Source organism: Erinaceus europaeus, chromosome 7, assembly GCF_950295315.1.
Source record: "Erinaceus europaeus chromosome 7, mEriEur2.1, whole genome shotgun sequence".
NCBI classification, from domain to species: domain Eukaryota; kingdom Metazoa; phylum Chordata; class Mammalia; order Eulipotyphla; family Erinaceidae; genus Erinaceus; species Erinaceus europaeus.
In genome coordinates, this window is record NC_080168.1 from 114,781,424 (window position 1) to 114,804,982 (window position 23,559).

At 49.1% G+C, this 23,559-nt stretch overlaps 1 protein-coding gene, 1 non-coding gene and 1 pseudogene across 2 annotated transcripts in view; 1 reads left to right on the forward strand and 2 right to left on the reverse strand.

Moving 5' to 3' along the window:
* ASIC1 (acid sensing ion channel subunit 1) overlaps positions 1–23,028 on the reverse strand; it is a 38,188-nt gene extending 15,160 nt beyond the window's left edge. Inside the window, exons 1-2 of the mRNA XM_007528490.3 lie at positions 22,646–23,028; positions 21,962–22,157 (exon numbers count right to left, since the gene is read on the reverse strand). Of these exons, the coding sequence (XP_007528552.1) occupies positions 21,962–22,157; positions 22,646–23,007 (558 nt within the window). The 5' untranslated portion in view covers positions 23,008–23,028. The remainder of the gene's footprint in view (positions 1–21,961; positions 22,158–22,645) is intronic.
* On the forward strand, positions 8,341–8,447 carry LOC132539585 (U6 spliceosomal RNA). The gene has a single exon (XR_009550926.1). It is a non-coding gene; the product is annotated as a U6 spliceosomal RNA (small nuclear RNA).
* On the reverse strand, positions 21,373–21,483 carry LOC132539564 (small nucleolar RNA U3; annotated as a pseudogene).
* Positions 23,029–23,559: the final 531 nt, after the last annotated feature.

Here is a 23,559-nt window from a genome sequence, read left to right on the forward strand (position 1 = left end):
GTGGGAGACACTGAGCTCAGGGGAGGGACAGGGACCTGGATTCAGTGGACAGTGTTGGGAACCATCCTGAGTCACCCCCAATCCCTCAACCTGGAAGACCCTTGAGCCCTTCAGTGCCTGAGGCTCCCTTTGTCCTAGTCCTGCATTGTCCACACACACGCATACGAACACACACACACACACACACATGCTCGCGCGTGCCCCTGCCCCCTCTCTGCTCTGATTACTCAGGGCCACTGGTTGAGGAACTTGAGCCATGAGCCAAGTCTCTAGGGCCCAGAAGGTGACCTGAGGGGAGGAGAGAAAGGGAGGGAGGTGGAGCACATCAATCCCTCCTCCACTGAACCTTTCCCTCCCATAACCATCCCTCAGGCCTGGGGCAAGATCCTCTCTCTTGCCCACCCTCCCTACTTCTGGGCCACCCCCTCCCAACTGCAGACAGAGACCCCAGAGTGTGCTGGGCATGGCGGGCAGACTGCCAGGTTCTAGCAGAGCTGACAGATGAGGGACCTTTGGCCTCCACTTTGCTGCCAGGGACAGAGAGGCCCCAGAAGAAAGATGTGCCTTTGCCATCTGGCCCCTTTCCACCTTTTTGCCGTTGCCCTTGGCTTCCCATGCATCTCCCTGTACCCCACACCCTCCAGTCCATGCTCAGGAGTTCTGAACAGTCCTCCTAAAAGACCCTCTCATTGCTCAGAGCCTTTAGAAAGAATGCACTCCCTCCCCCCAGGACCCAAATAATCCACGAGGCCTTTGCCCCCTTCCCCTAGCAGCTCCCCCACCCCCAGCCTGGCAGCCCTGGCCTGTTCAGCCCTATCCCTGTTCCAAGCCTTCCCTGAGCCCAGCTCCAGAGTATGCAGCCATCTCCCCAGCCCCTACTCACGTTATTTCCTCCAAGAAAGCTTCCCTGGCAAGGCAGAGCATCCCCAGTGCCCGCAGGGAGCAGACCCCAGGAGCCAGTCCTGCTCTAGGCACTCATAGAGGACACACGGAAAGACAGTGACACGCAGGGCAACCAAGAAGAGAGTAACCCCAGCGAGAGCCACTCAAGCTCCTCTTGTACAATTCACGGTCCTTCTCTTCCTGCCCCAGGTGTGGGGACTCCAGCTTTTGGGAGGCCAGGGCCCTCCCTCTGCATGCGCTGGGCCGGTGAGCTCCAGACCTGGGTTGCACTGAGGCAGAAGCAGCTGCCCTTGCAACCTGCCCCCACTAGAGGGCACAGTCCCCCTCCTGCAGACTTGCCTTTCTAGAAGGAACAAGGGCAGTAAGGACTTGCAGTGAGAGACCTCCTCAGAGAGAAGGGCATGTGCACACATGGCAGCCTGAAACGCATCAAACTTGGGTGGACACTTCGTCCCTCACGCCAGCACCTAAACACCTGCACTGCACCACACATGGACATACAGCCCTCCTGGGCGGAGCACACAAAGACAGGCACTCATGACGGGCCGTTCTCATTCCCCCTCTCAGCTTCTCCCCTGCCTGATTTTGTTCCAGCAGACAAATCCAAGTTTTCCACAGTAAAGGGGAGATAAGGTAGCCAGCGACCCACACTCACTCCTCCACCCAGTCCACCTCGGTCAAGTGCAGAGTGGCCCCCAGAAATACCACACAGCCAGACACTCGATTTGGAACCTTTTGTCCAAGGATATGGCCCATCACACCCCACCCAGGGCCTCCCCTCAGCTGTGTGTGACAGCCCAGGCCTCTGACTTTCTCTTCCTAAACTCCAGTTATTACTCATCTCAAGAATGTCTCCAGGCTTCTGATTGTTATCTCCTAGGTCCTAGTCTTATGCAACCCTCGAGATAAGCAGGCTTGAGAAACTTCACTCCTGTCAGACAAAGGAAGGAGTTACAGGACCTATTCAAGTCTCCTGGTGAGCGAGCAGTGGTTTGGGGCTGGTGCTTGGCTATCCCTCCCCACATCCCTTTCTTTTTCTTCATTACTTCAATATTTCCTCAGTGTCTGTGTGATGAAGACATATAGGGACCTGGTAATGGATAGGATTCTGCTCTGATGGAGCTTACTGTCGGGTAGGGGAAATGGAGATCAGTTTTTTAAAAAGATTTACTTATGAGAGAGAGGAAAAGACCAAGCAGAACACTGTTCAACTCTGGCATAGGCAGTGCAAGGCATTGAACCTGTGAACTTGTGGGTTTTAGGCATGCAGGCTGCTGCTCTATCAGGCTGAGCTATCTCCCTGGCCCCAGGTATCCTTTCTCTTTCTTTCTTTTTTTTTTAAAGAATTTATTTATTTATTCATGAGACAGATAGGAGGAGAGAAATAACCAGCCATCACTCTGGTACATGTGCTGCCGGGGATCAAACTGGGGACCTCATGGTTGAGAATCCAATGCTTTATCCACTGTGCCACCTCCCGGACCACTTTTTTTATTACCACTAGGGTTATCACTGAGGCTTAGTGCCAGCACTACGAATCCATAGCTCCTGGCAGCCACTTTTCCTCTTTTTTTTTTCATTTAAAAAAAATTCTTATTTGACAGGACAGAGAGAAACTGAGAGGGAAGGGGAGATATGGAGAAATATAGACACCTGCAGACCTGCTTCACTGCTCATGAAGCATCCTTCCTGTAGGTGGGGAATGAGGGCTCAAACCTGGATCCTTGTGCATGGCGACATATGTGCCTAACCAAGTGAGCCACTGCCCGCACCTGCCAGGTGTTCATTTTTAAAAAAGATTTTATTTATTTATTACTGAGAAAGATAAGAGGAGAGAGAAAGAACCAGACATCACTCTGGTACAGGTGCTGCCCAGGTGTTCATTTTTTAAAAAGATTTTATTTATTTATTATTGAGAAAGGTAAGAGGAGAGAGAAAGAACCAGACGTCACTCTGGTACAGGTGCTGCCAGGTGTTCATTTTTTAAAAAGTTTTACTTTCTTATTAACATGAGAGAGAAAGAACCAGAACATTATTCTGGCTCATGTGATGCTGGGGATCGAACTCAGGACCTCATGCTTTTAAGTCCAACACTCCAGTCACTGGGCCACTAGCCAGGTCATGACATCTATTTTTTTTTATTGTTGTAGTTGTTGTTGGATAGGACAGAAAGAAATGGAGAGAGGAGGGGAAGACAGAGAGGGGGCGAGAAAGACAGACACCTGCAGACCTACTTCACCGCTTGTGAAGTGGCTCCCCTGCAGGTGGGGAGCCAGGGGCTCGAACCAGGACCCTTATGTTGGTCTTTGCACTTTGTGCCACCTGCACTTAACCTGCTGTGCTATTGCCCGACTCCCGACATCCATTTTTTTATGGCAGAAAAAAAAACCTAAATGCAAACAATGATAAATGGTAAGTGCTATGAAAATGAATTCTATGGGGGGGTGAGAGCCAGGGTATTCTGACTGAGATGAGGATTAGGGGAGGTTGTGCCGATGAAATGGTGTTTGGACTGCAATTTGAGGAGCTGGGGTGTGTGGGGAGAGGAGCTGGGTGAAGATCTACATGTGCACATGCCTTTGGGGTCAGGGTGGTGTTCCAGAGAACAGAGAGGGGCTGGCAGCACCCAGACCACTCCTTGATGACTCTGCTCTAAGAACGAAGGAAGACTCCCAAGGAGGGAGCAGAGCCAGTCTTGTGAAGAGACCAGAGGTTCTGCAGGGGCTGCTGTGGTTCAGGGGGGAGATACCCAGAGTGGTGGGTGGGCTTGGTACTGGGGGGGGGGTTGGAGCCACATTCAGCAGGCCCCTCCCACGAAGGGGGAGACGCTTTGGGGTAACTTCTAGGTGGTAGAGCTGGGTGATGGCTGGGTGGCACTCTAGAATAGGAGCACAAGTAAAGGACAAGCCTGGGAGGTGGGATCGGCTTTTGCACAGGCCAGGTTGGAGGCACCTTGGGGACATCCAGGTGGCAGTGTTAAGTGGAACATCGGCCACTGGTGCTGCTGCTGAGGGAGCGAGGCAGCTGGGCTGAGACTTGGGTTTGTAGTTGCCAGTATGGAGCTGGTATTACCCCAGAAGAGAACGTGAAATCTGATCAAAGGATGAAAAAAAGGGGGAAAGATCTGATCTGGCTATGTTCACTAAAGGTAGACAGAACCCTAACCCAGGATTGTTTCCTTGCTTGTTTTGTCATCTCCAGGATTTTTAAATTTTTTATTTATTCCCTTTTGTTGCCCTTGTTGTTTTATTGTTGTTATTCTTGTTGTTTTTATTGATGTTCTTCTTGGATAGGACAGAGAGAAATGGAGGGAGGAGGAGAAAACATAGAGGGGAGAGAAAGACAGACACCTGCAGACCTGCTTCACCGCCTGTGAAGCGACTCCCCTGCAGGTGGGGAGCTGGGAGCTTGAACCGGGATCCTTACGCCGGTCCTTGCTTTACGCCAAGTGCACTTAACCCGCTACACTACCGCCCGACTCTCAGGATTTATTATTATTATTATCTTTATTTATTAATTGGACAGAGACAATCAGAAATCAAGTGGGAAGGGGGAGATAAAGGGAAAGACAGAAACACCTGCAGCACTGCTTCACCACTCGTGAAGTTTCCCCCTGCAGGTGGTGACTGGTGGCTCAAATCTGGGTCCTTGCACATTGTAACATGTGTGCTCAACCAGTTGTGCCACCACCTGGCCCCACTTTTGTTTCCCTGCTTTCTCTTTTTTTTTTAAATATTTATTTATTTCCCTTTTGTTGCCTTTGTTGTTTTATTATTATTGTTGTAGTTATTGATGTTGTTGTTGGATAGGACAGAGATAAATGGAGAGAGGAGGGGAAGATAGAGAGGGGGAGAGAAAGACAGACACCTGCAGACCTGCTTCACTGCCTGTGAAGTGACTCTCCTGCAGGTGGGAAGCTGGGGTCTTAAACTGGAATCCTTACTCCGGTCCTTGCACTTTGCGCCACATTTGCTTAACCCGCTGCGCTACCGCCCGACTCCCTGCTTTCTCTTTTTTAAATGTATTTATTATTGGATAGAGACTGAGAGAAATTGAGAAGAACAAGGGAGATAGAGAAAGAGACAGAGAGACATCTGCAGCCCTGATTCACCTCTTGTGAAGCTTGCCTCCTGCAGGTGGGGACCAGGGCTTAAAACCAGGTCTTTGTACATTGTAATGCGCGTGCTTAACTTGGGGCACCACTGTTGGGTCCCCCCTTGTTTGTTTCGTTATCTCCAGGATTAAACCACACCGGGCTGAGTTTTTCATATAGAAATAGAGGTAGGATGGTCCAGGAGGTGGCGCAGTGACTAAAGCATTGAACTCTCAATCATGAGGTCCTGAGTTCGATCCCTGGCAGCACATGTACCAGAGTGATGTCTGGCTCTTTCTCTCTCTCCTATCTTCTCATGAATAAATAAATAAAATATTTTAAAAAAGAAATAGAGGTAGGGGGAGTCGGGCAGTAACGCAGGGGTAGGGATCCCGGTTGGAGCCCCCAGCTCCCCACCTGCGGGGAATTGCTTCACAAGTGGTGAAGCAGGTCTGCAGGTGTCTGTCTTTCTCTCCCCCTCTCTGTCTTCCCCTCCTCTCTCCATTTCTCTCTGTGCTATCCAACAACACTGACAGCAATAATAACTACAACAACAATAAAAACAACAAGGGCAAAAAAAAGGAAATAAATAAATAAATACTAAAAAAGAAAAAGAATTAGGGAGTTGGGCGGTAGTACAGCGGTTAAGCTCAGGTGATGCAAAGCTTGTAAGGATCCCGGTTCAGGGTGGGGGTATAGCAAAATGGTTATGCAAAGAGACTTTCATGCCTGAGGCTTTCAAGTCCCAGGTTCAATCCTCCACACCACCATAAGCCAGAGCTGAGCAGTGCTCTGGTAAAAATGGTAAAAAAAAAAAATGATCCCGGTTCGAGCCAGCTGGCTCTCCACCTGCAGAGGAGTCACTTCACAAGCAGTGAAACAGGTCTGCAGGTGCCTTTCTTTCTCTCCCCTTCTCTGTCTTCCCCTTCTCTCTCAATTTCTCTCTGTCCTATACAACAACGACAACATCAATAACAACAACAACAATAACTACAACAATAAAACAAGGGCAACAAATGGGAATAAATAAATAAGAAAGAAAGAAACAGAGAGGTAGGAAGTTGGGCAGTAGCGCAGCGGGTTAAGTGCAAGTGGTGTAAAGCGCAAGGACCAGAGTAAGGATTCTGGCTCCCCACCTGCAGGGGAGTCACTTCACAGGCGGTGAAGCAGGTCTGCAGGTGTCTGTCTTTCTCTCCCCGTCTCTGTCTTCTCTTTCTCTCTCCATTTCTCTCTGTCCTATCTAACAATGATGACATCAATAACAACAACAATAATAACTATAACAATAACAAAGCAAGGGCAACAAAAAGGGATAAATAAATAAATATTAAAAAAATAAAAAGAAAAGAAACAGGTAGACAGAAAGAAGGAGAACGAGGGGAAGTCAGGTGGTAGCGCAGCGGGTTAAGCGCAGGTGGTGCAAAGTGCAAGGACCAGCGTTAAGGATCCTGGTTCGAGCCCCGGCTCCGCACCTGCAGGGGAGTCACTTCATAGGCAGTGAAGCAGGTCTGCAGGTGTCTGTCTTTCTCTCCTCGCTCTCTGTCTTCTCCTCCTCTCTCCATTTCTCTCTGTCCTATCCAACAATGATGACAGCAATAACAACAATAATAATAACTACAACAATAAACAACAAGGGCAATAAAATGGAATAAAAAATAAATAAGTATTTAAAAATTTTTAAAAAGGAGAACGAGAAAGAAACCATAGCAACTCAGAAGTTGCACAGTGGATAAGCATTAGACTCTCAAGCTTGAGGTCTTGACGCTGTGGTTCTATTTCTAATAAATCTGACAGAGAGAGAGAGAGAGAGAGGAACAGAGACACAGAGAGACCACCGTATCTAAGCTTCCTTCCTTTGATATGGTAGGGGCCAGGCTTGAACCTACGTTGTACACAATGCCAAATAGTGTATTGCCCTAAGCCATTATTATTATTTTTGCCTCCAGGGTTATTGCTGGGGCTCAGTACCTGCACCATGAATCCACTGCTCCTGGAGGCCATTTTTTCCCCCTTTAGTTGCTCTTGCTGTGGTTATTATTGTTATTGATGTTCATTGTTGGATAGGACAAAGAGAAAAGGAGAGAGGAGGGGAAGACAGAGAGGGGGAGAGAAAGACAGACACCTGCAGACCTGCTTCACCGCCTGTGAAGCGACTCCCCTGCAGGTGGGGAGCCGGGGGCTGGAACCGGGATCCTTATGCCGGTCCTTGTGCTTTGCGCCACGCCTAAGCCATTATTTAATCATAGCTCCTGGTTACTTACCAGAGAGAAATGGAGTGCATATGTCAATATGTCAATCAAAAGAAATGAACGGGAGTCGGGCGGTAGCACAGTGGGTTAAGCGCCTGTGGCGCAGAGCGCAGGGTCCGGCGTAAGGATCCCCGGGTTCGAGCCCCCGGCTCCCCACCTGCAGGGGCGTCGCTTCACAGGCGGTGAAGCTGGTCTGCAGGTGTCTGTCTTTCTCTCCCCCTCTCTGTCTTCCCCTCCTCTCGATTTCTCTCTGTCCTATCCAACAACGACATCAATAATAACTACAACAATAAAACAACAAGGGCAACAAAAGGGAATAAATAAAAAAAAATAAATAAATATTAAAAAAAAGAAATGAACAAGAATGTTTATTTATAACAGCCCCAAACTATGTCAAATATTCTATGCATATAGCCAGGCGATGTTTTAGATAAACCTGTGTGGCTTTTAATACAAACTATTATAATGTACACTGGTTGCATATAAAATTATTATTAAATACCTTATATAAGGACTGGGAAGGTAACATAATGACTATGCAAAAGGACTTTCATGCTTGAGGCACCAAAGGGCCCAGGTTCAATCCTCAGCAGCACTACTCTGGGGAACAATAATAATCAAAAACAAATCAAAAGTCTTTACTATAACAAATTAAATTTAAGGAAAATATATGATAACCTGGGAGTCAGGCAGTAGCGCAGCAGGTTAAGTGCACGTGGCACAAAGCGCAGGGACCAGCTAAGGATCCCGGTTCCAGCCCCCGGCTCCCCACCTGCCGGGGAGTCGCTTCACAGGCGGTGAAGCAGGTCTGCAGGTGTCTGTCTTTCTCTCCCCCTCTCTGTCTTCCCCTCCTCTCTCCATTTCTCTCTGTCCTATCCAACAATGATGACATCAATAACAACAACAATAAAAACAACAAGGGCAACAAAAGGGAATAAACAAATAAATATTAAAATATATATATATATATATATGATAACCCAAAACTACTAACAACCCCAAAATGTCTAGCAAGAGTAGCATGGATTGTGGGTGCATTTCTACCATAAGATACCACTCGACTGCACACAGCAGTGTGGGTAAATCTCACAGACAGTGCTCGCCTCGGCAGCACATAGACTAAAATAGGAACGATACAGAGAAGATTAGCATGGCCCCTGCGCAAGGATGACACGCAAATTCGTGAAGCGTTCCATATTTTTAAATTACAAACTGGTTTGGCCAAAAAAAAAAATCTCACAGACATACTTGTGAGCAAAGAAACAAAAAAAGACACAAAAGTGTGTATATGCTGTGTGAGGATATTTATACTCAAGCAACTTGGACAACAGATGAAACCTATCTGTATGGACAGATGTCAAAATAATGGTCACCTCTTATTGGATAGCATTCTTCTTTCTTTTTCACCAAAGCACTGGTCAGCTCTGGCTTATGGTGGTGCGGGGGACTGAACCTGGAACTTTGGAGCCTCAGAATGAGAGTCTCTTTACATAACCATTATGCTGTCTACCCCCACCCAATAGCATTCACTAAGAAAGAGCCTAGGGCAGTAGCACAGTGGGTTAAGTGCATGTGGCGCAAAACACAAGGACTGGCATAAGGATCCCGGTTCGAGCCCCTGGCTCCCCACCTGCAGGGGAGTCGCTTCACAAGTGGTGAAGCAGGTCTGCTGGTGTCTATCTTTCTCTCCCCCCTCTGTCTTCCCCTCCTCTCTTCATTTTTCTCTGTCCTATCTAACAAGGATGACATCAATAACAACAACAATAATTACAACAACAATAAAAAGACAACAAGAGCAACAAAAGGGAAATAAATAAATAAAATAAAAAAGAAAGAAAAGAGCCTATGTTGAATGTAAAACATTAATTCCCCAATAAAGAAATAAATTAAAAAAAAAAAAAAGAAAGAGCCTAGAGGAACTATATGAGGTGTTGTAAATGTTTTACATTTTTATTTTTAATGAAAAAAAATTTTAAAGTAAATTTTTTAAAAGATTTTATTTATTTATGAGAAAGATAGGAGGAGAGAGAAAGAGCCAGACATCACTCTGGCACATGTGTTGCCAGGGTATCGAACTCGGGACCTCATGCTTGAGAGTCCAAAGCTTTACCGCTGCGCCACTAATTAAAAAATTTTAATCTTTGTCTATTGCATAGAAACAGCCAGAAATTGAGAGGGAAAAAAAGAGATAGAGAGGAAGGCAGACTGAGAGACATCTGTGGCCCTGTTTTACCACTTGTGAAGCTTTCCCCCTGCAGGTGCGAACTGGGGGCTCAAACCCAGGGCCTTGCATATTATAATATACGCTCAACCAAGTGAGCCACCACCCAGTTGCTAAAATTTTTTAAAATTATTTTTATTTAATTATTGGATAGAGACTGCCAGAAATTGAGACCAAGAAGGAGGTAGAGAGGGAGAAAGATAGAGAGATGCCTGCAACATTGCTTCACCACTTGCAAAGTTTTTCCCCTGCAGGTGGGGACTGCGGGCTTGAACTCAGTTTCTTGTGCACTGTAACATGCATTCAACCAGGTGTGCCACTACCCAGCCCGTTTTAACTTTTACACCAATGTGAAAACACCCAATGTGAAAACACATCAGCATTAGACGTGGGAGGTGGCTGAGTGGAGGGGCTCTAGTCTGCCTCCACAAGGCCCAGGGTTTGATCCTGACATGGCAGGAGAACAGTGGAGACACGTTGGATAGGAAGACTGCACAGATGGTGAAGTAGTGGCTTGTGCACTCTCTTTTTCTCTTGTGGAAACTAGGGGGGTGGGGGAAGACAGTGTAATGGTTATGCAAACCAACTCTCATGCCTAAGGCTCCCAGGCCCCAGGTTCAATCCCCCATACCACCATAAGCCAGAGCTGAGCAGTGGTCTGGTATAAAAAGAAAAAAAAAGAAAAAAGAAAAAGAAAGGAAAAGTGCAAGTGGTACAAAGCGCAAGGACCAGCATAAGGATCCCGGTTCGAGCCCCCGGCTCCCCATCTGCAGGGGAGTCGCTTCACAGGTGGTAAAGCAGGGCTGCAGGTGTCTATCTTTCTCTCCCCCTCTGTCTTCCCCTCCTCTCTCCATTTCTCTCTGTCCTATCCAACAACGATGACGTCAGTAAAAACCACAATAATAACTACAACAATAAAACAACAAGGACAACAAAAGGGAATAAATAAATATTAATTAAAAAAAAGAAAAAAGATAAAGACAACAATGAGATACTACTTCACTCCTGTGAGAATGTCATACATCAGAGAAGGGAACAACAGCAAATGCTGGAGAGGGTGTGGGGTCAAAGGAACCCTCCTACACTGCTGGTGGGAATGTAAATTGGTCCAACCTCTGTGGAGAACAGTCTGGAGAACTCTCAGAAGGCTAGAAATGGACCTACCCTATCATCCTGCAATTATTCTCCTGGGGATATATCCTAAGGAACCCAACACATCCATCCAAAAAGATCTGTGTACACATATGTTCTTGGCAGCACAATTTGTAATAGCCAAAACCTGGAAGCAACCCAGGTGTCCAACAACAGATGAGTGGCTGAACAAGTTGTGGTCTATATATACGATGGAATACTACTCAGCTGTAAAAAATGGTGACTTCACCGTTTTCAGCCGATCTTGGATGGACATTGAAAAATTCATGTTAAGTGAAGTCAGAAACGGAAGGATGAGTATGGGATGATCTCACTCTCAGGCAGAAGTTGAAAAACAAGATCAGAAAAAAAACAAAAAACCACAAGTAGAACCTGAACTGGAATTGGCATATCGCAACAAAGTAAAGGACTCTGGGGTGGGTGGGTGGGGAGAATACAGGTCCAAGAAGGATGACAGAGGACCTAGTGGGGGTTGTATTGTTAAATGGGAAACTGGGGAATATTATGCATGTACAAACTATTGTATTTACTGTTGAATGTAAAACATTAATTCCCCAATAAAGAAATTAAAAAAGAAAGAAAGAAAGATAGGAAGGAAGGAAGAAAGAAAGAAAGAAGGAAAGATGGGGCCAAAGAGGTGACTCAGGAGTAAAGCTCATGCAGGAAACCCTGAGCTGGAGCTCTGGCTCTGCATAAAAGCCTGTGGAGCTCCTCTGGAGCACAGCGCCAGCCTTGCTATGGGGAAGGCGCTGGGAGTATCACCACGGGGCTGGAAGAAGCACCACCAATGATGATGCAGGGCTGTAGTACCCCCGCCCCCAACCCCCTCGCTCTTTCTCTCTGAAATGAAATGGGAGGGAGGAGCCAGCCTGGACACAAAATATAAGGTCCCGGTACTGCTTTTAAAAAATGTCTGTCAATGTCACACGCAACGTATCACCTTGTAAGAAGCATACATGGAAAAACATACTACGATCAAAACGCATCAACTAAAATGCAAAGCCATTTCAGATGCTACTGAGAGATCAAGGATAAAAATGATCCTTGAACTTGGCAAGATGGAGGCCACTAGTGGCCTCAGCAGAAGCACTCTGGTGGGATGAGGCAGGGCTGGGGGAGGCAGGAAGAAGACAGCCTTTGAAGGCATCTTTGTCATTTTTGAGAATTCAGTCTGAAACATCAACCTAGATGCCCATCAACAGACAGATAGAGAAGTTATGGTGTAACTACCCACATATGGAGCACACGTAAAGCAAAAGAACTTGTAAACACCAGGAATTGGGGCCGGATGGTGGTGCACCTGGTTGAACACACTTGTTACAATGCACAAGGACTCAGGTTTGAGCCCCCAGTCCCTACCTGTGGGGGAAAGCTTTGCAAGTGGTGAAGCAAAGCTCCAGGTGTCTCCCTGTCTCTCTACCTCCCCCTTCCTACTTAATTTCTGGCTGTCTCTAATAAATAAATAAAAATAATAATAAAAATATTTAAAAAAACCCAGGAATCAAGCTATCTCAGCCTCTGTCAGAGCTGTGGTAGTTGTCAGAGGGAGAGGCACAGGGACGTTGCCAGTGGGTATGTTCACATACATGGTGTGAAATTATACCCCTGAAGTCTTACAATTCTGTCGAACACTGCTCAATCATTAATACTAAAAATTATTTTCAAAAATAATTTGTGTTATATGAACTCAATGGACTATGACTCTAGCTTAAAAAGAGATGAAATTATGCTCTTTGCAGCAACATGAAAGGAACTGAGGTGACCGCACCAAGCAAAAGAAGTCAGGAAGTGAAAGACAATTACTGTTTTCACTCATACAGGGAATATAAATAACCAAAGCAAACGAGTTGGAAAAAGCACACAACAAAAACAACCTTGACACTGTGAAGAATATGGACACTACCAGGAGAACAGGAGAGGCAAGTGAAAGGATGAGGAAAGGGGGCCGGGTGGTGGCGCACCTGGTTGAGCGCACACATTATAGTGTATAAGGACCCGGGTTCAAGCCCCTGGTCCCCACCTGCAGGAGGAAGCTTCACAAGTGGTGAAGCAGGACAGCAGGCATGTCTCTGTCTCTCCCTATCACACCATTCTCTCTCAATTTCTGGTTGCCTCTATCTAATAAATAAAGATAATAAGAAATTAAAAATAATAAATAAAAAGAATGAGGAAAAGCTCATTTTGGTAGTGTGACAGCTCTGGCATTTGGGTGGTGGGTGGGGCAAGTCTTATGCACATAGGAGGTACTGCAAACTAATAATAAATCAATAAAAGCTATACAATAAAGTAGCCCAGAAGGTGGCACAGTAGATACAGCACTGGACTCTCAAGCATGAGGTTCTGAGTTCAATCCCCAGTATTACATATGCCAGAGTGATGCTCTGGTTCCCTTTTTCCTTTTCTTTCATTGACAAGTAAATAAATATTTTATTTTATTTTTATTTATTTATTTATTTTACCAGAGCACTGCTCAGCTCTGGCTTATGGTGGTGTGGGGGATTGAACCTGGACCTTTGGAGTCTCAGGCATGAGAGTCTCTTTTCATAACCATTATGCTATTTATCCCCACCCCAAGTAAATAAATCTTTTTTTTTAAGTTGTAAAATAAAATTTGAAATAACAATAAAACGGGGGCCAGGAAATAGTTCACCTGATAGAGGTCATGTCTTCCATGCACAGGAACCTGGGTTCGAATCTGAGCACTATGAAGAAGCACCATGAGCAACACTGAGGGCGACGTGTGAATGGCAGATGCTTCTGTGGCATCTCTCCTTACTCTGTCTCTCTCTCAGGCACAAACAGACAATGAAAATAAAAGTAAAACAAATCATATATATTTAAAGCAGAATTTGGTCCATGAAGGAATGTGAAATTAAGACTTTCTCCCTCCCCTCTCTCCCTCTCCCCCTCCAGACAGAGAGAAATGACACCAAAGCAGGGCCCAGGGCCTGGTGGTGGTGCACTTGGTAAGCACATATGTTACAGTGTGCAAGGACCCAGGTTCGAGCCCTGGTCCCCATCTGCAGGGGTAAAACTTCACGAATGGTGAAGCAGGGTTGTAGGTATCTCTCTGTCTCTCTCCCTCTCCTTTTGATTACTGGCTATCTCTATCAAATAAATAAAGATAATAAAAACATGTTAAAAAAAAAAAAGCACAGGGAGTCAGGAGATAGTGCTGTGGGTTAAGCCCACGTGGCACATAGCACAGGGACTGGCATAAGGATCTGGGTTTGAGCCCCCGGCTCCCCACCTTCAGGGGCATCGCTTCGCAGGTGGTAAAGCAGGTCTGCAGGTGTCTGTCTTTCTCTCCCCCTCTCTGTCTTCCCCTCCCCTCTCCATTTCTTCTTTTTTTTTTTTTAATTTTTTTTTTTAATATTTATTTTATTTATTGATTCCCTTTTGTTGCCCTTGTTGTTTTATTGTTGTAGTTATTATTGTTGTTGTCGTTGTTGGATAGGACAGAGAGAAACGGAGAGAGGGAGGGGAAGACAGAGAGGAGGAGAGAAAGATAGACACCTGCAGACCTGCTTCACCGCCTGTGAAGCGACTCCCCTGCAGGTGGGGAGCCGGGGTTCGAACCGGGATCCTTATGCCGGTCCTTGTGCTTTGCGCCACCTGCGCTTAGCCCGCTGCACTACAGCCCGACTCCCCCATTTCTTCTTTTTAAAAATATTTATTTATTCCCTTTTGTTGCCCTTGTTGTTTTATTGTTGTAGTTATTGTTATTATTGATGTCGTTGTTGGATAGGACAGACAGAAAAGGAGAGATAGGGGAAGACAGAGAGGAGGAGAGAAAGATAAGACACCTGCAGACCTGCTTCACCGCATGGGAAGTGACTCCCCTGCAAATGGGGAGCTGGGGGTTCGTACCGGGATCCTTACGCTGGTCCTTGTGCTTTGCTCCACCTGTACTACCGCCCGACTCCCTTCCTCTCTCCATTTCTCTCTGTCCTATCCAACAGCAATGACATCAATAACAACAACAATAACTGCAACAATAAAACAAGGACAACAAAAGGGAATAAATAAATATTTAAAAAGTTATTGAAAAAAAAAATAAAGCACGGGCCCATCATCCATGAAGCTTCCCCAGTGCTGTCCATGGTGCTTCTATGTGGTACTGCTGCTTAAATCTAGGCCTTGTGTATGGTAAGGTGTGTATTCTTTTGGGGGGGGCCTCCAGGGTTATTGCTGGGACTCAGTGCCTGCACTACAAATCTGCTGCTCCTGAAGGCCATTTTTCCCATTTTGTTGCCCTTGATATTACCCTTCTTGTTACCCTTGTTGTTGTCATTATTATTGTTGTCATTGCTACTGTTGGATAGAACAGAGAGAAATGGAGAGAGGTGGGGAAGACAGAGAGTGGGAAAGAAAGATAAGACACCTGCAGACCTGCTTCACCGCCTGTGAAGCAACTCCCCTGCAGGTGGGGAGCCAGGGGCTCAAACCGGATCCTTACGCCGGTCCTTGTGCTTGGCGCCACGTGCACTTATCCTGCTGCGTTACCACCCGACTCCCCCTTCATACTCTTTCTTTAAGAATTTTTTTTTAATGAATGAGAGAGAACCAGAGCATCACTCTCATGTGATACTGGGGTTTGAATTCAGGACCTCATTTCTGAGAGTCCAAAACTTCACCCATTGTGCCACCCCCCAGGCTGCTCTGTGCCTTTCCTTTCCTTCCTGTCTCAGCACTCTGCCTCTAGGATGGGAACAGGCAGCCAGGGATGGGCTTCCTGCTCTGAGTGACTGTCACAAAAACAGACTGGACTCTGGAAGATCTGAAGGCAGGCCCCATGCTGTCATTCCCTTGCTGTGTGACCTCAGGTGAGTCACCCAGTCACCAAACACCCTTGAACTTCAGTTGCTGTTAACACTCTCTACTTCTCAACAATGTGAGGACTCACTGAGCAAAGGAAAGAGGGTTTGGGAATTGCTGGTGAACGTGGCTGGGTTGTGCTCTGTGTCTTTGCCACACTCAGGGAAGCTGTCATATGTACCCCATATGGCCACCTCAATCCCGAGGCTCCATCCATGTTCTTCCAGATGTGAACTAGGATGCACACATGTGTGCTTGCTTGGGAGGAAGTCAAGACCAAGGAAGCTGCCTCTCCCTTTGGGAGGCTTCCGGCCTGGTGCCGTGCGTACAATGACACACCACACTCAGCCCCATAGCCCCATCTCTTGGGACCCAGGGGATACAGATGAGCAGATAGGAGAGGACGGCAGGGCTGGGAGAGGGCTTGCTTCCCAGGAACTGGAGAAAATCCCAGCCTGTGCCAGGCCATCCCTATAGCTTCTGATGTGCGGGAGCTTTCTTTCACAGTGGACGCACAGCTGGCCTAGACAGCTTCCACATGGACGCCGGCTGCTACAGGTGTCCGGGATGGTCAGGGCTGCACAGTGTCTGCACATGGGCTGGTGGGGCCCAGAAGTGAGGGATGGGCTGAGCCCTCCAAGGAATGACTTAATCTACCTACAGCCCCCTTAGCTCTCAGGCCACTGAGCTTAGAAGCTGAGAAATGGAGCCAGGAGGAAAGAGGCCCCCAACAGGATCCAGGAATCCCAATGCCCAGCCCCATCCTCCACCCCCACTTGGTGGTACCCCTTCTCAGGCCGGCCTTTCTGTCCTAGCCCTGCCTCTGGGAAAGCCTTTCTGGAAGGTTCTAAGCAGAGGGGCCAGGTTCTTGGAGCAGTAACCCCAGATAGGTGGTGAGGGAAAAGTTGCCGGAAAGAAGTGGGCTGGAAGGTGGAGATGGGGTGGGGGAGGAGGACTGGGAGGGTTCACCAACCGGCTGCCAGGGGTCTGCTCATCCTCACTTGCTCTGAAGGTATGTGGCTTCATTCTGGACCACCCCAGCCCCCCAACACTGAGCCTCCCATGGCCCTGCAATGGACTCTAAGCTCCCTGAGGTGGGGAACAGGGTCTGTTTACCACTGCACCTTGGCATCCAGCTCAGGGCCTGGCACTTAGAAAGAGCTCTGTCACAGGAATGAATGAAGCGGAGCCTGACATGCTCCCAACCCTGATCCTTTTTTAAAAATATATATATATTTTAAATATTTATTTTATTTATTTATTCCCTTTTGTTGCCCTTGTTGTTCTATTGTTGTAGTTATTATTGTTGTCGTCGTTGTTGGATAGGACAGAGAGAAATGGAGAGAGGAGGGGAAGACAGAGAGGAGGAGAGAAAGATAGACACCTGCAGACCTGCTTCACCACCTGTGAAGCGACTCCCCTGCAGGTGGGGAGCCGGAGTTCGAACCGGGATCCTTATGCGGGTCCTTGTGCTTAACCCGCTGCGCTACAGCCCGACTCCCCCAACCCTGATCCTAAGAATCTCCACACACCCCCAGAGTTGAGCTTGCCTCCCACAGAGCTGAAGCCTGCCCAGAAGAGGCCCCGCCCACAGCAGGAGTGCATAGCCTCTGTGCAGGTCTTCTTTCTGCCTGGGCCTCCCGCTGGGCCCCAGGGCTGCCTCTCAGTGCTGCACAAGCCCAGCAGACAGTCTCCTCTCCACCCGCCCCTTCCGGGGGCTGCCCCTAGAGGCACTTAGTTACTCACATCAATTCCCTATTACTTTAGCCAACAGTCAGGAGATCAATTAACTCTGAGTAGCCTCTTAGCTGATGGCAGTCTGGGAAAGGGGTGCAGGCAGAAACAGCAGGGGAGAGGGAGGGACAGCAAGGGGAGGAGGTGAGAGAGGAGACCCAATAAATCTGTGCCTGTGTGTGTAAAAGAGAGACAGAAGGGAAAAGGGAGAGACCCCAGCCCAGGGTTCCCTGGATCCTGGCAGGAGGCCCTGGCTCCAGTCTCCTCCCTCCCACCTCAGTTACATGGAGGTCCGGGAGGGAGGGAAGCAACAGAGATGGAAGGGTGAGACAGTAGGGGGGCATCCAAGCTCCACTGCAGCCTCTCCACCCCTCTGGGGATACCCGCCCCCAACCACTCTTGGGCCTCTGGGTGGGGCTGCGAGGACCACGCCCTCTCTGCCTTTCTGTCTCCACGCAGTGTGTGACCTCTTTTTCTCTGAATCCTGAGGTCACACCTCCTCCCCAGCCCCCTCTCTCAGCATCTTTTCCCCCTGGTACTCTAGAACATTTCTGTCCTGTTCCAGGACCCCTCCCCCCCATTCCAGCTCTTCTCTGAGAGACTCTTGCCCCCACTTCTAGGTTATGGAGGTATTCGTGTGGTCCCCTTAAAAACTCTTTTTAGCCTCATCTCCCCTTCCATACCCTCCTGAGAGAGATCATCCCCCCCCCCCAGGAGTGCCATCCTCTGTCCTTCCTCCTCCTCCTCTCCCAGGGCCCAGAAATGACTCCCTGCTTCTCTCTGCACCCCAGCACACACAGGGCTCTGGGTCTCTGGAGAAGGGGGGGCAGCTCAGGGCAGGCTGGGCAGCCATCTGCCAGCCCCCTCCTCTCGGCTGCTCAGCATTCCAGCCACATCGGCGCTCCCACTGCCAGGGACAGATAAGGTGCAGCTGCAGGCTGGCACCAGCTGCGCCCGGGCTCCCTCCCCGGCCCTCACTCAGCCCCCGGCAGGCAGCTGCGCCCCAGCCCCCTTCCACAGAATCCCTGCCCTGCCTGCCTGAGTCTGGCTGCCCTCAAGGTGGGGTGGCAGAGTGGAGTAGCAGACCCGTTGTCCTGGCAACCAAGCACCCCACCAGGAAGGAGAGGAGGTGGCCAGGGGAGAGGGGACTCAAGTCTCAGCAGAAGGCAAGGGAATCCCACCCAAACAGGCTGCTGGGGTACACATTCCCCTCAACCTCTCTGCCACCCCACTCACAAAGACTTCCAAATTGGATGGGCTTCTCCACACTCAGTCTTGTGGTCTCTCCCGTGGGGAGGGTGGGCATGGACCCAGTCAAGCACTCTGAACGCTGTTCTCAACACCGTCTGTCTGTCTCCTGAAGGTGAGGTGGACTCAGAAGCACACAGTGGGGTGGGGGGAGGGCAGTGTTTATCACTGCAGACTTGCACAGAAGAACTGAAGCGTTTAAGGGGCCAGAGTTTGTCCTTCCTATGTCCCTACAACTCTCTTCCAGAAGCAGGGTCCTTATCACTAGATAGGGACCAGAAGATTCCCCATGTGCCCACACACCATGTCCTACAAACACTTTCAGCAAGTATGTGTACCCCAGCTAAGAAGCTCTGCCCTCCAGAAGCTCCGCCCCGCCTCAGCTCTGAGCCCATAAGCTGGGAAATCATACTTGGGACCTCATGTTTTTAAATGCAAAGGTCTAGCCACTGCACTGCTTCCTGGGTTGCCTCAACAAAGTTTTCTGCTGACACCACTGGCCTGGGCATACGCACCTACCTTTGGGCCTAGCAGAGAATGGCAAGGCAGGAGAGGCAGAGGTTAGCAGGTAGACAGAGGGCCATACAGCATGGCCCAGGGAGCTGGAGGAGAGGAGGGCTCTAGAGCTCTTCCTCTCTCCCAGGAGGGAAATGCCAGTCATAGACTCACAACATACTCCTGACAGAAAGAAGTGGTAGAGCTCGTAGGCATGGCCACTGGTGTGGTCAGCCAGAGAAGAAAGGAAGAAAGGCCATGCAGTCAGGTTCTGGTCATGTCTTTGACATGAGTTTAGAAACAGCAAAACCATGGTCCGGGAGTGGCACAGTGGATAAAGCATTGGGTTCTCAGCCACGAAGTCCCCAGTTCGATCCCCAGCAGCACATGTACCAGAGTGATGGCTGGTTCTTTCTCTTCTCCTATCTTTCTCATGAATAAATAAATAAATAAATTCTTTAAAAAATTAAAAGAAAGAAAGAAACAGCAAAACCTCTTCTTTCCTGACAGCACAGAACCAAGAAACACCACAGTTGGGCCTGAAGGCTCTCAGAGCCCATGTATGTTCCCTCCCAGCAAAAGGAAGAACTTGGATTGTTCCAGAACTCTGGGAGCCAATAATACTTTGACCTGAGTACTTAGCACTGTCCTCTGAGACCACAGGGGCCAATCACACTTCAGGGTCTCCATGACCACGAACTAAAACATGTCTTCACATCACCACTTCCAATCTTTGTGGACACAAGGGTCAGGTGGGGCCTCAGTGGAGCACTTTCTAAGGATTAACTCTCTCTTCCGTTAATACTTTGCTTAGCTCACTCCCAGACTAAACCAACCAACAACCCCCCCCACACACACACACATACACCCAGCCCAACACTACAAACCATCTAAATGAGTTTTCTCTTCCTCTTTCTCAACAGCTCCTCCTGCTTGTGTGTTGGTTCTATTGGATATTGCGGGGTACTGAGGAGGCTCTGAGTTTTCACTTCTACCTTCACTTACAGTTCTGTGTGTCTTGGAAAGATGGCTGGTGAGCCTGAAAACTCTTCACTCTTGGGATCTATGGAGTCCAGGGTTCCCCAGTTCTGAGGAAGGAAGGAGGGGCTCTTGCATCCTGCTGAGCTCCCCATCAGCTTTGCTGAACGAAGAGCTGTGTCTGGCAGGACTCACAAAGGCCATGAAATGTGCATCTGCCAAGCAGGACTTAAGGGATTGGGAAGACTAGTGTAGCCTCAGCAGAAAAAATAAAAAATGACCAACCTTTCTCTACAAACAAAGGCAGTTCAGCCCCATATTGGAGACAGGAGGTAGCAAGTTGGGGAGAGGACGGGTTGGGAAGTTCAGGGGGACCTACAAGTGGAGAACAGGGTGGGGGTAGAGGTGGGGGCAGGCATGGAGAGCAAAGAGGTCCTGGAGGAGGTAGGGCTTTCAAGGAACAAAGGCCAGAACTGCAAGTGAACACAGTGACTCTGGGGTCAGCAGTAGTACTTAAAAGAGCACGCTGCTCTGGGACTCAATGGAACAGGAATTCTAATCCTAAATCTGTCACCAACCAGCCGTGAGAACCAGGGCAGCTCGCTCTGCCTTGCTTACTGTATTTGCAAAACAGAGGCAACAGAGGCAGTTATGGGGGTGTAGATGGGGGGTGTTGAGAGATGATGTGCGTGACCTCTCAGTCGGTGTTATTATTCATACATGGCTTCTGGGTCTTTGGTTTCTTTCCAATTATCTGCCTGATTTTAACCTTTCATAACCCATGGGACTTGTCCAGAATCACCTGGTACAGGAAATACCAGCCATTTCTCCTAAACCTTCTCTCTCTCTCTCTCTCTCTCTCTCTCTCTCTCTGTGTGTGTGTGTGTGTGTGGTGTGTGAGGGGAGGGGGGAATGTGAATGTCTAGGGGCACCTCCATTCTAACAAAGCAAAAGAACCCCTTAGTTCAGCCATAACTTCGGACCTCATATCATCTCTGCTTCCTCAGCCCCTGGCTCTTGCTGGCAAAGGCAGATGTCAAGCAGAATGCATGTGGTGGTGGTGGTGGTGGTGGTGGTGGTGGTGTGTGTATGTGTGTGTGTGTGGGGGGGGGCTGCACAGAGAGAAATAATTGCCCTGTTATTTTAAAACAAGCTTTTCCTTACTTCCTGTCTTCCACATCACTTTTCTTTTTTTTTTTAATATTTTTTATTTTATTTATTTAATCCCTTTTCTTGCCCTTGTTGTTTTTTATTATTGTAGTTATTATTGTTGTTGTCGTCGTTGTTGGATAGGACAGAGAGAAATGGAGAGAGGAGGGGAAGACAGAGAGGGGGAGAGAAAGATAGACACCTGCAGACCTGCTTCACCACCTGTGAAGCGACTCCGCTGCAGGTGGGGAGCCGGGGTTCGAACCGGGATCCTTATGCCGGTCCTTGTGCTTCGCGCCACCTGCGCTTAACCCGCTGCGCTACAGCCCGACTCCCCCCACATCACTTTTCAAACTTCAACTCAGACTACTTGGGGATCTTGTTAAAGTGCAGGTTCCAATCTAGTAACATACTACAGAAATGATCCCTAAAAGTATAGTCTTGCAGGTTCCAATCTAGATCCAAGAAATAGGGCAGCAAAGTTCTGAATTTCTTTCCTGCAAGTTCCCAGGTAATGGTCCTTGGACCTCATTTTGAGTGACAAGTCTGCAGCTGACCTACCACCACCCTCGGCTCTGACACCTTTTGTGGGACAGATGTGTGGGGCCATGGTCAAGCTGGCATGTGTGTAAGCGTGTGCGTGTATTTGTGTGTGTGTGTGTACATCAAGCTTGTACTTAACAGACACACATCTGTGTGCTGTGATGATAACAAGGCTGAGGCTGTGCCCTCACACAGAACAAATGCACCTCTATACTCAATAGAAGGAACCCCAGGGACATACCTTCCTCTGAAAGTTGAAAGCTCCAGGAGATCCCTGCCTGCTGCTGTCTCCTCCCTCCCCCAGCCTCCTCCTCCTTCTCCCTTTCCTCCTCCTCCTCTGCGAGGCTGACTCACACCCCCACCAAGGGAATCACTCACCACCTTGAAGTCCTCTGCGCTACAGACCTCCCCCCTGAAGTGGCAGGACAGCAGCATATCTCTGATGTCATGTCCAGCACGGTCGTAGAACTCTCGCATGTTGAAGGGCTTGGGCTTGAAGCTGCGGAAGTTGGCCTTATCTTGCAGTATCTCCAGCTGCTTCTCATCTGCCATCTGTGTGTCCGGGATCTCATACCTGGAGCCCAGAGGTGAGCAGTGCCTGGGTCAGCATGCCCATGGTTCCGGGCTCCCTTGGGCTCCAGAGCACCATACCTGACCTGAGGCTCATCCCTCCCTGGGAACTGGGTGTGGACACAGGCAAAGATGGAGAGCTGGGTGTGTTCGGGCACCTGCTCTGTGGGGTCTGAGAAGATAAGGGTCCAGGGGAGTGGGGTGGGCAGACAGCTCAAGTAGCAGCGGTGACTTCTATGCTAGTTCCACCCTATAAAGAGGGCTTGTCCCCTCTCCCCAAGCAAGGAGAAGGTCCAATATGGTGGCAGGTAGCAGATGCCGTCTCCCAGCTCAACCTGGGACCAGAGACTGGGAGCTCTTAACCCCATGCTCAGCAGCCCCCTGATTCTTTGGCTTTGTGTGGCAGCTGTGGGGGCCTTTAGGGTTGGGTGGGCTTTGTGGAGGGTCAGAGAGACAGGCGTGCAGGGGACACCGGGGACGAGGGTTGCCCACCTGTTGTTGAGCAGGGCTAGCAGCTCGCCTGCGTGGTACAGGTCATTCTTGGAGACTTGGCTGAAGCGGAATTCGTTGAGGTTGCACAGCGTGACAGCAGGGAAGGTGAGCTGGGAGGCAGCCACCTCATCCAGCTTAGTGACGTGGTGGTAGTGGAAGTAGTACTGCACGCGCTCGGTGCACACGCACAGCAGCACAGCCAGTGAACCCAGGAAGCACAGGGCCCAGAGTGCCCGCTTCAGGGACAGGCGCTCATAGGAGAAGATGTGGGCCAGGCCGTGCAGCGTGGAGCTGCTGGCGAAGGCCTGGATGCTCACGGGCTGGACACCACCCACCTCCTCCTCCTCGGTCTTCAGTTCCATCCTGGCCCAGTGGATCCTGGTGTGGGGGGGGGAATGCTGTCACTGTCCTGTGATGAAAATACTCCCAGTGGGGGTCTCTCCAATGAGTTCACGCTTTCCTGTGGGGCAGAAGCCCTCCCCACTGGGTGTGAGTTGGGACCTGGCTAGGTGGGAGACACATTCTCAGCACAGGGTTCCCCCAAATACAGAGGTTCAGAGGGTTAGCTAAGGCCAAAAGTAAAATAAAATGAAAAACCCTCTTCCAAGGAAATTCCCTAGCTCAGGGGAGACCCCAAATGGAGTCACTGGAGGGCCAGAGGGGAGTCCCCCGTGTCCCCACAGGCAAGTGCAGGAGTTCCCTCCAGATGTGGGGTCACTCTGGGACAGGAATGTCCACCTCATTCAAGAGCCCAAAACTCCCCCAGATGGTCTGAAGCTGGGGTGTGGGGGGCAGGAGCTCCTGGGCAAGGGTGTCCCCAGGAGCAGGGATTTGCCCGCGGGAGCGGCACCTGGGCTTGAACCTCCTCCCACCCGCCCTCGAGAAGCAGGTGCCCCCGAGGGGGCCTGAGTCCT